Genomic DNA, 11,549 nt, shown 5'->3' with positions numbered 1-11,549 from the left:
CCTCCCAGGTATATATACCCTACCCTTCCTTTATACAGGAAGCCGGTTTTCTAATGACCGACCCAGTATGATATTGTTCTATTTCTTATGAAGAGTGTAAGAGGAATCACTGGTGATGGTGGAATTTTCGCCCCTGGTGTTGTAACAGTCAAGTGATTTGATGATAAGAGTATTTGTATAACTTAACTTACTTGAACCTTTCTTATGTTAAATGTGCATTCATTTCAGTTTCAAAATTGTCTATTGGAAGAAATTCCTGCATTTAGCCCCAAAATACTCAATAGTTTTATGGATATATTTTCTCGAAGATGTGCGGTTGATAAACTTAAGGACTTGAGTTTGTTTTATTGGATTTCAATTAAGCTATTCGAGAGCCTGATGACGATCACCCCGCTACCATGACGTGGTAGGTATCGTTTATGAAGTAAGTTTTGGTATGGTATCTTTAACCACATACGCCTTTCATCAGATTTCCTATGAATTTAGCACAATATGACGTATTGAGTGCATATATTCATTGGATTCTATCGTAGAATCATATTATATATTTTGCTCAATAAAAGACTTACTTACTTGAGTAAGCTGTGTTATAGGAATAATATTAAAAATTATAATATTTGTTTCTGATATTAATGTTATAAAAATTATGTCCATAATTTCAAAATTTATTTTTATTGTAATATATTTTTGAACTTAGATCATTTATACGTACGTACTAGATAGACTGTGACAGCTGTGAAAACGTCGAACAATATTGAGGTTGACAGTAAGCCTATATTTTGAGCAATGCACGCACACTAACACAAAGTGACATACAAATCGCAAGTGTAAGACGTAGCTAGTCACACACACTAAAGTACCTGGTAAACCTGACCTGTTTTCTTCGGTTGTCTAACAGCAACAGGCTCTATATAGACTAAATTATTTAAGGTTTTGACATAATAATATGTTAATAATGGAGTGCCACAAAGTAATGCGTAATACATTTCAATATATGTATATTTGTATTTATATTTCGTTTATCCAGGATACAAATGAAGTTACTCTGGTATAAGCAGCAGGGTAGCCAACCTCGCAACCAGCTTTTGCGCCGAATGACGTGATGCCAATCTGCAAAGTGAAATTCGAATATAGCTAGTTCAGTCTGGTGATATTTTGTTTTTGTTATAACTACTTGATCATTAATTTTGCGACAGTCTGTAAATAGTCTGACTTTAAGTGTTTTAGTATAGCAGAATGCTTCCTCCATAGGAAGTATTCTGTAGCCATCTACAAGAAAAACGCCACCTTTTTTTGTTATGGAAGAGGAGGACAAACGAGCGTACGGGTCACCTGGTGTTAAGTGATCATCGCCGGCCACATTCTCTTGCAACATCAGAGGAATCACAGGAGTGTTGCTGGCCTTTGTGGAAGGTGAACGCGCTTTTTTTGAAGGCACCCATGTCGTATCGTCCCGAAAATATCGCACAAGGAAGCTCATTCCACAGCTTTGTAGAAAGCAGAGCAGTTGGAAGAAAGCTCCTTGAAATTGGCACTGTGGATTACCGCCAGACATCTAGATGATGGGGATGATATCCTAATTTGTGGCGTGTCGTGCAAGAGTAGAATTCGGCGGCAGGAATAAGTTGAAACAGCTCTTCGGATCACTTGATAAATGCAGTAAAAGACACACAATGAACCGACGTCTCTACGGAACTCCAAGTGATCCAGCCGTTAACAGAGCACTAGGTCCCCGAAAATTCGAGCTGATCTGCGTTGCACTCGGTCAAATGGATCGAGCTGATACTGGGGTTTGCCAGACCAGAGATGACAGCAATACTTCATATGTGGCCGGACCTGCGCTTTGTAAAGCGCTAGAATGTGAGCCGGCTGGAAGCTCTAATTATGACGCCTAGTTTCTTCGAAGCCAATTTGACTTTGCCCTCCAGAAGACCGCGGAATTGGCAATCGCTTGAGATGACGAGACCCAGAATTCCGATACTAGGCGAGGCTGTAAGGGAAGTGTTGTCGAAGAGCGGTGATACGATAAATGGAGTTTTTTTGTGTCAACATGCAAACTTGAGTCTTCTAGCCATTCCGCGACCTTCTCAAGAGAAGACTTGATAGAAGACACAAGTTTCTCCCAGCACTGGTCGACGATTTCCCGAGAGACCTGCATGGCCCGTGTACACGGCATCGCCCGTGCTGTGGTCTCCATAGCAATGTATGTTGAAGGTGTCTAACATATTGTTGCGTAGCAATGCTTCGACGTATATGACGAGAGTTGACAAACTTCACATCGTGCACGAACGTAAATGACGAGAGTTGTCAAACTTCAAGACATTGTTAATTTCAACAGCTCCGTCAGCAATACTCGTAGATCAGCGGAAAAGTATTTACTTTAGACGCTGCATGTAGACCCGGGTTCGATACACCTACCAGTATATGGAATTTTTTAGGTTTTGTAATGTTAATGGAAATTTCTAGAAAGTTCAAGATCAAATCGAACAGAGTAAAGAGGATGGAAAATAGGTAAGCAGGATAACAATAGTTAAAAGAAATTTCTAGTACAATTTAAATTTAAAGATGGAATGGGGGAATCATTATTTTATTATAAAGACTCGTTCCTATATGCGGGGTATTATTTCCAATCTCTGACCTACTCTCGTGTCAATATCATTGATATGCAGAAGAAATATTGTGGGATATAGGACACAGCCTTGGGGCACTCCAGCGTTCTACAAGATAAGTTTTTGTTTTGTAGGCGGTTAATTAATCCGAAATTTTAGGGTCCCTTGTTGTATTGATATGTTGTTAAGTATAGTAACAATGCGGAAGATATTCGATTCAAAGCTTGGTTATACATATGGAACATATGTCATATCTAGATGAAAAACTAATCTCAAAACTAAGACAATAATAAAGTAAGAGCTCAAAGACTATGCCTAACATATTTTTTTTATATCTTAAGGCCAATACACACTAGTTAAAAATGTTTAGGTATTATTTTTAATGCAGCATTTTAAAGTACACGACTTTAAAGAGCAGCTAAAATTGAGTGATTACCACCACTTAAACGCTCCTGGAGCAGAGGGATGACAGAAATTTTGTGGAAGCCCTTATTCCATCTATTCAACTTGAAAACTTTCAGAGCCTCGACAGAGAACGATATTGTTTGTAAACGCTGTATTCTTACTTGCGAATTAAGGTCAGTCAAGTACAGGAGTACCTCAGTAAATTTCCTTACATTAATTCTTACCAGTATAGGTTTATCATCAATAGTAACTGCTAGTGGTCCCCCAGAGTCGCCATTACAGGTTCCTTCTGAATCAACCCCGCTTGTACATATATTCTTGCGAGATATGTTCTTATAAGTATCCTTACATTCCGAATTTGTTATAATTTTAAGATTAACAGAACTAATACGTTGATCCTGTGTAATCTTGCTGCCTGTGAAAATTGTGTTTCAATGTATTGGTCATTTTAGATCATTTATACGTCTACATACTGTGACAGCTAAGAAAACTTAAAAAAAAAGAGTGTGTGTACTCTTGTACACGCGTTAGAAGTTATACTTCTTTGGCGTATGGAAAAATAAAACAAATTTTAACAAATAGTTAAGATCAAAGATAGTATAAACACCCAGCATTTAAGGTTAATATAAACAAGTATAGAAAATTATTTTTTTTTTATTTATACATAAAATTTGTTAATATACCAGAAATAAAACAAAATGAAAAAAAAAATTTAGATAATAATGTAATAACTTTTAATTAACGATGTCAATAAATTATACATACCGACAATTAACCTCAAATGTATAAATGCACTCAAAACAGTTTATTCAAATCAGTTTTATCACATATATTCAATATATATAGATATACTAATAAATTATTAGTTAATACTATCACCGTCGTATATGAAATTGATTTAATAAAAAAACCAAAATAATATTTATTTATTCACACTGTTTAATTGTACTAAATATAATATAAATTATCGATTTTCATGCCACCTAGAACTAACTTCATGATGTAGAATTCAGGTGTCGGTGTACGCGCGCATCATAAAAATTCACTCTCATCATTTTTCTACATCGCGCCAAAAGAAGTATAACTTCAAAAATGAGTTTAACAGTTAAACTTTATTTTCAGCAATGCACGCACACTAACATAAAGTGACATACAAATCGCGTGTATAAGACGTAGCTTGCCACGCACACCAAAGTAATAAACCTGGCCTGTTTTCATTGGTTGTCTACCAGCAAGATGTTCTATCGATACGTATAAATTTTCTTTTATTTGCTAACAGTATATTAAGTGAAATAGCTATTCATACCTACCGCTAAAGTCATTCCAAAAAGTGGATGGATCAAGTTCAATTACAAAAAGAAAAAATAGTATGGCTTTTTTGAAAGAAAGCTAGGGAAGTATGGAACCTTATGGCTTACGATAGATTTGAGGCAGTCCCGATTGAAAAAGCACCAAAATTTGTAGATAATAACAAATCCATTCCGAATCCGAAGAATGTCGATTCTATAACTATTATGTAAATAGGAGCAAGTAGAAATACCTACTGATTCCTCCTAAATTTTGAATAATAATAGATTAATTGGATAAGAGTAATGGAAGAGAAAATTAAGACATTGTTTGTATCACGCACGTCAAAAACATAAAATATTGCCAAGATCTATTCTGAGGTAACAGCTATGAAAGCAGTAAAGCAAAAAAAGACAGAAAAGAAAGTGAGCTTAGAATTTCAATAATAGTAATTAATTTTACTACCGGTACTAGTTCTGCCGTATCCAGACGCGATTGCAGTCCATCCTACAAATTGCTCTCGTAACACAGAAGTGGGTGGTAAGTTAATAGGCCGAATAACATCTGAAAGAAGAAGTCGCCTAAATTTTATAATCAATTTTCAAACTTTCCATTCAATCACTCGGGCAAGCAATAATAAAGATGATTTGTACTCTTTGATGATTTAGTTTCTTCTCAGGTGGCAGCAGGTGGCTCTACCAGGGGGAGGAACATTTGCATAAGATGCCGGCTAGATTATGGGTACTACAACGGCGCCTATTTCTGCTGTGAAGCAGTAATGTATAAGCATTACTGTTTTTCAGTCTGAAGGGCGCCGTAGTTAGTAAAATTACTGGGCAAATGAGACCTAACATCTTATGTCTATCTTCAAGGTGACGAGCGCAGTTGTAGTATCGCTCAGAATTTTTGGATTATACAAGAATGATTTTGAATTTGATTGAATGGACAGGACGTATAAATTACCATCAGCTGAACGTCCTACTCGTCTCGTCCCTTATTTTCATAAAAAAAGCCTATCATCAGGATTTTTTCAGGATTTTCTAATAATGCACTGCATAGCAGAATTATTTCATAGGAGAATAAATTTTTAAAATCGGTATAGAGTTTATCCGTAGCTACAAACATACAAAAATCTAATCGTCGTTATAATTTTAGAAAAGATATATTAATTAACTTACCTGTATATTTCACTGATGGAATAAAAACGATTGCAATATCATTTAAAAGTGTTTTCGGATTCCAATTGTGATGAACGACAAAGCCATTCGAAGTGATTCGTTCTCCTCCTGCAAAAATTTTGTTTGATCCCAGCACCACTGTAACTGATTGTGCTGATACAGAGCCATCGTCTATGCAATGTGCGGCAGTTACAACTCTGTTTTTAGATATGAGAGAGCCTCCGCATACAGATGTTAGCAGTCGAAGAACTTGGATTACAAGACCTGCCTGAGAATCATGATTATATTAAACACAGTTACAGAATGGATTTGATATCAGACATTCAAGCGATGCACTTTGGTATGAATGAGTTAAATCAAAGTAAAAATGCTTCCACAAAAATTTCGCTTATGATTAATTAAGGTTCGTTTTAACCACTTGAACAATTTGAACACGTTGAGTAGTGATATCACTGCGATGCGATGTTATTAAAATATATAGAACAAGAAATACCTACGTAAAATATCTAATTTATAATAATTGTAAAAAATATGTTTACAAGAGTTCTCTTTATCGATTTGTATTACATCACACGAAGACCGTGGAATACACCTAACATCACATTAAACATATTTAATACCATCATATCCTCTTACATAAGTAATATTAAAAGTGTTAATAGTTCAAATATTATTATTTTTTATGGAAAATGTGGACAACCGGGTCACATTCTCTTGCACCAACCACCAACACCAAAGGATCACAGGGGCGTTGCCAGCCTTTAAGGCTTTTTTTGAAGGTATCCATGTCGTATCGTACCGGAAACACCGAAGCTCATTTCACAGCTTTGTGATACGTGAAAGAAAGTTCCTTGAAAATCGCACTGTGGAGGACCGCCACACATCCAGATGGTGGGGAAGATATCCTAACTTCTGGCGTGTCCTGCTCGAGTAAATCCATAATTAGCCTCTAGAGTTTGCCCTACCTATAATTTGAAACTATTTTGTCAAATACTTGTCACTCTGCCGGGCTATCCAGTACCCGGCAGATAACCATGATATTTGCTACTAGATCCATCCTTTAATTTAAATGGCACTTGTCTGCTAGATAACACTATTTATGCATCATGAAAAGCAAATGATATCGTTATTCTATAGATGACTAGCAAGTAGCCTATTCGTAACTTTACTTGTATATTGTGAAACAGGGCCTAACTTACATATTATAAGAGTATATTTATATGCGCTAGTGTCATGCTGCTCAGAATTTTGCATTCCATAACGAGTCTAAAAAATTGTAATTATGTAATAGGATATTAATATTATAATCGCGAAACTTGGCAAGTTTTTGCCGTACTGGGAAAATTATCACCCCATTTTCTGTTATTATTGGCATAAATAAATATTAAACCAGCAGAAAATAATTTAGTTTTTGGGAAATCTTAGCAAAATAAAATGTTTGAAGCTTAACGCCAGTACATCAAACTTTGATATTAATAGATTTTTTATATTCAATTAGCACTCAATTTTACCTAAAAAAATATGAGATTCTGCTCAATTGACTTTGCGATCTTATTAAGCATCTGAGTATTAATTAATTTCACCCACCATTACTTGTACATATTCTTTGCAACCACTCAAGATCATTTCTTCTCTCCCTAACGGCTCTTTGCTGTTGAGGTATGGTAGAATAAGGTAAATTAGAAAGTAATATAATTACAGTTCCTTCTTTATTCCTTGTTTAACTTTCGGAATAATACACAAATAAAATATGAAAACAAAATTTTATGAACGATGCGGGACTCGAACCCACGACCTCTCGCGTTCCGTGCGAGTGCTCTTCCAACTAAGCTAACCATTCAAGTGTACACTTGTTCATAAAATTTTGTTTTCAAATGTTATTTGTGTATTATTCCTAGAAGTGAGGGTTATCACATTAAAACATACCAATTGCTTAGAATACTACTATTATGTTACTACTATTTCCATTGATACACCAAGTTTGGTAAAGCATTTGCATTTTAATTTAAATGTTATATTACAAAGGTTAATGCTTATTGACAGTGGTAATCCCCTGGGGTCATACTTAGGCAGTTGAGGGCTCCATGTGAAGGCTCCCACGGGACTTAGCAGTAATCCGCGAGTAATCAGGACGAATCTCGGCGGGGCTTCCTACGTCTACGGACTTTCACGGGTAGATGACTAATTACTAAGGATGAAGGTGGAGAAAATCTGAGATAATATCAATTGAAAATAATTTTATTAAAGACCTCCATGTTAACCTTCGCAGGTTTCCATTACATGTCTAAACACATCAATAATTCATTTTCAGTTATAAATAAAATCGCCTACACCTACCAGGTTACCTGGTAAATACCGCTGAATAGCGATAAGGTCGCCTAATAATTAGTGTTCTACCATAACTTTTATGTACAAATTTTATAATTTTATTTGGTGCAATAGAGTGTTTTCATTCATTTATTCATTTTTCACAATAAGAGTAACCTTAGAATTAGATAAGTTGAAACAAGTAGACAGACAAAAAGCCTAAAACAGGTCCTCTGGTATTGGAGAAAGAATTCAGAATATCATCAAATTTATTTACACCTATTTAATGATTCACTGATTTGTACATTAATTGTACTAATATACGTCACTCACTGCTGCACTCAAAGTTTTTTTTAAATTAATAATACTTAAACCATTATAATTCCATTAATACACTGATTCGTTCAATGCAAAATATATATTAATAATCGTATATTTATATGTGATTACAAGTTATTTAATATGCAGTTAGTGCATCTAGAAAAGCGGATCAAAATTGCATTATTTTAATATAAATGATTAGATTATTTACATTATTATATTAATTTATATAAAACAGGGGCGTTGCCAGCCTTTAAGGCTTTTTTTGAAGGTATCCATGTCGTATCGTACCGGAAACACCGAAGCTCATTTCACAGCTTTGTGATACGTGAAAGAAAGTTCCTTGAAAATCGCACTGTGGAGGACCGCCACACATCCAGATGGTGGGGAAGATATCCTAACTTCTGGCGTGTCCTGCGAAGGTTGTTAGAAGGTTACTATCGTAAACAACGCAATTGACAATTTTTTAAGTGTGATACACATTAGTCAGAGTACGTAGGTATTATAACTGTATTTTTACAGTAGATTTTGCTTAAAAGTTACATTTTTATTATTATTTTAGTTAACCCGGCCTTTTCTGGGTCCCCCTAGTACTACACCACAGTTACAATTACACGCGTTTTATTCGTTTAAAAAGTATTTTATTTAAATACTCGCGAAAATTAAAAATTCTAGATACATACTTGATAAGGAGTTTTTGATATATCGCTGATCTGACCACCGACTATTGAGTCAAGACCTGACATCGCCATTTCTTTCGCTTCCAGAATCATCATTCTAGCTGCTTCAGGTATTCCCGTTTTCAAGTGATAGTTGGACACAGTAAGGTCATTAATACTTAAACCAAACGCATGATTAACTGTTATAATTAATGGAAATAATATAAAAAATTCCTTCATTTTAATCACAAATAACACAAATCACTATATCAAATGATTGCTAATGCAGTATGCAACATTCACAATGAATTATTGGAATGTAAATTAAAAATGAAATATAAATTGACAACCATTTCATATTTGTAGCATTTCAAAATATGCAAGAAAGGTATAAATCAAACGAGAAAATGTAGATAAATTATAATGGTCTAGCTGTTTCTCACAGTTTTACCATAATAATATTTTTTTGTCATCAAGTACCTATACTGACTACACATGATATCTGTGCTTTTTAAATGTACTTAGGATCAATATTCCTGTAGTAAATATGAACGTATTACTGACAATACAAGCGCAGGCAATGTAGTTTGCGAAGCCTCACTTATGAGAATAACTGATGAAAATTATGAGAGTATGTGATACGCCCTACCACTATAGCGCAGTTTTGAACAGGATTCTATGTATCTTCATCAGCCGGAAGACGTCCACTGCTGGACAAAGGCCTCCCCTTAAGATTTCCACGACGAACGGTCCTGCGCTGCCTTCATCCAACGTATTCCGGCGATCTTGACCTGATCGTCCGTCCATCTTGTGGGGCCCTAACAACACTGCGTCTTCCGTTACGTGGTCGCCATTCGAGGACCTTACTGCGTCAACGGCCATCTGTCCGTCGAATTATGTGCCCTGCCCAATGCCACTTCAATTTCGCAATCATTTGAACTATGTCGATAACTTTAGTTCTCCTACGGATCTCCTCATTTCTGTTTCGATCTCGCAGGGAAACTCCAAAGATAGCCCTCTCCATTGCCCTATGATTGTTTAATGCATGCCCCATTGTTTCTATGTATAGAATCATTTTATTCAGTCTCTCTTTTTCATAAACTTCCAAAGTGACAGAATTGAAATCTTTTTTTGCTGTGTATTTTACAAATCTACTTTCTTTTATTCTCACACCGTTCTTAGTATGAATAGAAATCTTTCGCGCGCTGCAAAGTGTGAAATGAAAACATAACTAGGTCAAGTAGGCCTCGCTTCCACTGTTTGTAATGTATGACTATTGAATAACTTATGTACCTACTCGTACCTCCTGCGCTGACCGTCTCAAGACCCAAGCTGAATGCCTTAGCTGTTTGTTCGTAATGTGTAGTGTGTAAATAATGTCTTTGGATTTTAAATCACTTGTAAGCATATGTCCACTGAATAGGTGTCAGTATAGTTCATAATGCATAATGTTGATTTTAGAAGATGACTCGCTTTTCAGTTTGTTTCGTGTTTGTTTCTGCAAATCATCTCATTCTGAAGTTCCGATAGAAAAAGGAGTTTGGTACAATTTTAAAGGTTTTTCATGTGTGTTTGTAACATTTGTTGTCATAGGAATATACGTATTTTGTGAATTTAAAGTGAGTTTATAATCATATTATAGTCTTTTTTTCTTTTAACATCTAACTTTCCAATAAGTGCTCTCGACGCTCGAGTAAATCCATAATTAGCCTCTAGAGTTTGCCCTACCTATAATTTGAAACTATTTTGTCAAATACTTGTCACTCTGCCGGGCTATCCAGTACCCGGCAGATAACCATGATATTTGCTACTAGATCCATCCTTTAATTTAAATGGCACTTGTCTGCTAGATAACACTATTTATGCATCATGAAAAGCAAATGATATCGTTATTCTATAGATGACTAGCAAGTAGCCTATTCGTAACTTTACTTGTATATTGTGAAACAGGGCCTAACTTACATATTATAAGAGTATATTTATATGCGCTAGTGTCATGCTGCTCAGAATTTTGCATTCCATAACGAGTCTAAAAAATTGTAATTATGTAATAGGATATTAATATTATAATCGCGAAACTTGGCAAGTTTTTGCCGTACTGGGAAAATTATCACCCCATTTTCTGTTATTATTGGCATAAATAAATATTAAACCAGCAGAAAATAATTTAGTTTTTGGGAAATCTTAGCAAAATAAAATGTTTGAAGCTTAACGCCAGTACATCAAACTTTGATATTAATAGATTTTTTATATTCAATTAGCACTCAATTTTACCTAAAAAAATATGAGATTCTGCTCAATTGACTTTGCGATCTTATTAAGCATCTGAGTATTAATTAATTTCACCCACCATTACTTGTACATATTCTTTGCAACCACTCAAGATCATTTCTTCTCTCCCTAACGGCTCTTTGCTGTTGAGGTATGGTAGAATAAGGTAAATTAGAAAGTAATATAATTACAGTTCCTTCTTTATTCCTTGTTTAACTTTCGGAATAATACACAAATAAAATATGAAAACAAAATTTTATGAACGATGCGGGACTCGAACCCACGACCTCTCGCGTTCCGTGCGAGTGCTCTTCCAACTAAGCTAACCATTCAAGTGTACACTTGTTCATAAAATTTTGTTTTCAAATGTTATTTGTGTATTATTCCTAGAAGTGAGGGTTATCACATTAAAACATACCAATTGCTTAGAATACTACTATTATGTTACTACTATTTCCATTGATACACCAAGTTTGGTAAAGCATTTGCATTTTAATTTAAATGTTATATTA

At 35.0% G+C, this 11,549-nt stretch overlaps 1 protein-coding gene across 1 annotated transcript; it reads right to left on the bottom strand.

Moving 5' to 3' along the window:
* Window positions 1-664: 664 nt before the first annotated feature.
* LOC126974127 (brachyurin-like) lies at window positions 665-9,095 on the bottom strand. The gene is made up of 5 exons (XM_050821557.1): window positions 8,791-9,095; window positions 5,480-5,747; window positions 4,767-4,865; window positions 3,239-3,429; window positions 665-1,110 (listed from the first exon to the last, which is right to left on the bottom strand). Exons 1-5 carry the CDS (start codon window positions 9,004-9,006, stop codon window positions 1,009-1,011), a joined length of 876 nt encoding a protein of 291 aa, XP_050677514.1. The 5' UTR covers window positions 9,007-9,095; the 3' UTR covers window positions 665-1,008.
* Window positions 9,096-11,549: the final 2,454 nt, after the last annotated feature.

Source organism: Leptidea sinapis, chromosome 31 (assembly GCF_905404315.1).
Source record: "Leptidea sinapis chromosome 31, ilLepSina1.1, whole genome shotgun sequence".
NCBI lineage: Eukaryota > Metazoa > Arthropoda > Insecta > Lepidoptera > Pieridae > Leptidea > Leptidea sinapis.
The sequence above is the reverse complement of the archived record's forward strand: the minus strand, read 5'-3'. Positions and strand labels throughout refer to the sequence as shown.

Bases quoted from the DNA above. Each gene is read 5' to 3' on its own strand.
- LOC126974127 (XM_050821557.1), bottom strand. From the start codon at position 9,006: ATGAAGGAATTTTTTATATTATTTCCATTAATTATAACAGTTAATCAT. The intron at 3,430-4,766 runs GTAGTAAAATTA...CAATTTTCACAG, and splicing joins ATACGGCAGAACTAGTACCG to GCAGCAAGATTACACAGGAT. The intron at 1,111-3,238 runs GTAAGAATTAAT...TTCACTTTGCAG, and splicing joins TTGATGATAAACCTATACTG to ATTGGCATCACGTCATTCGG.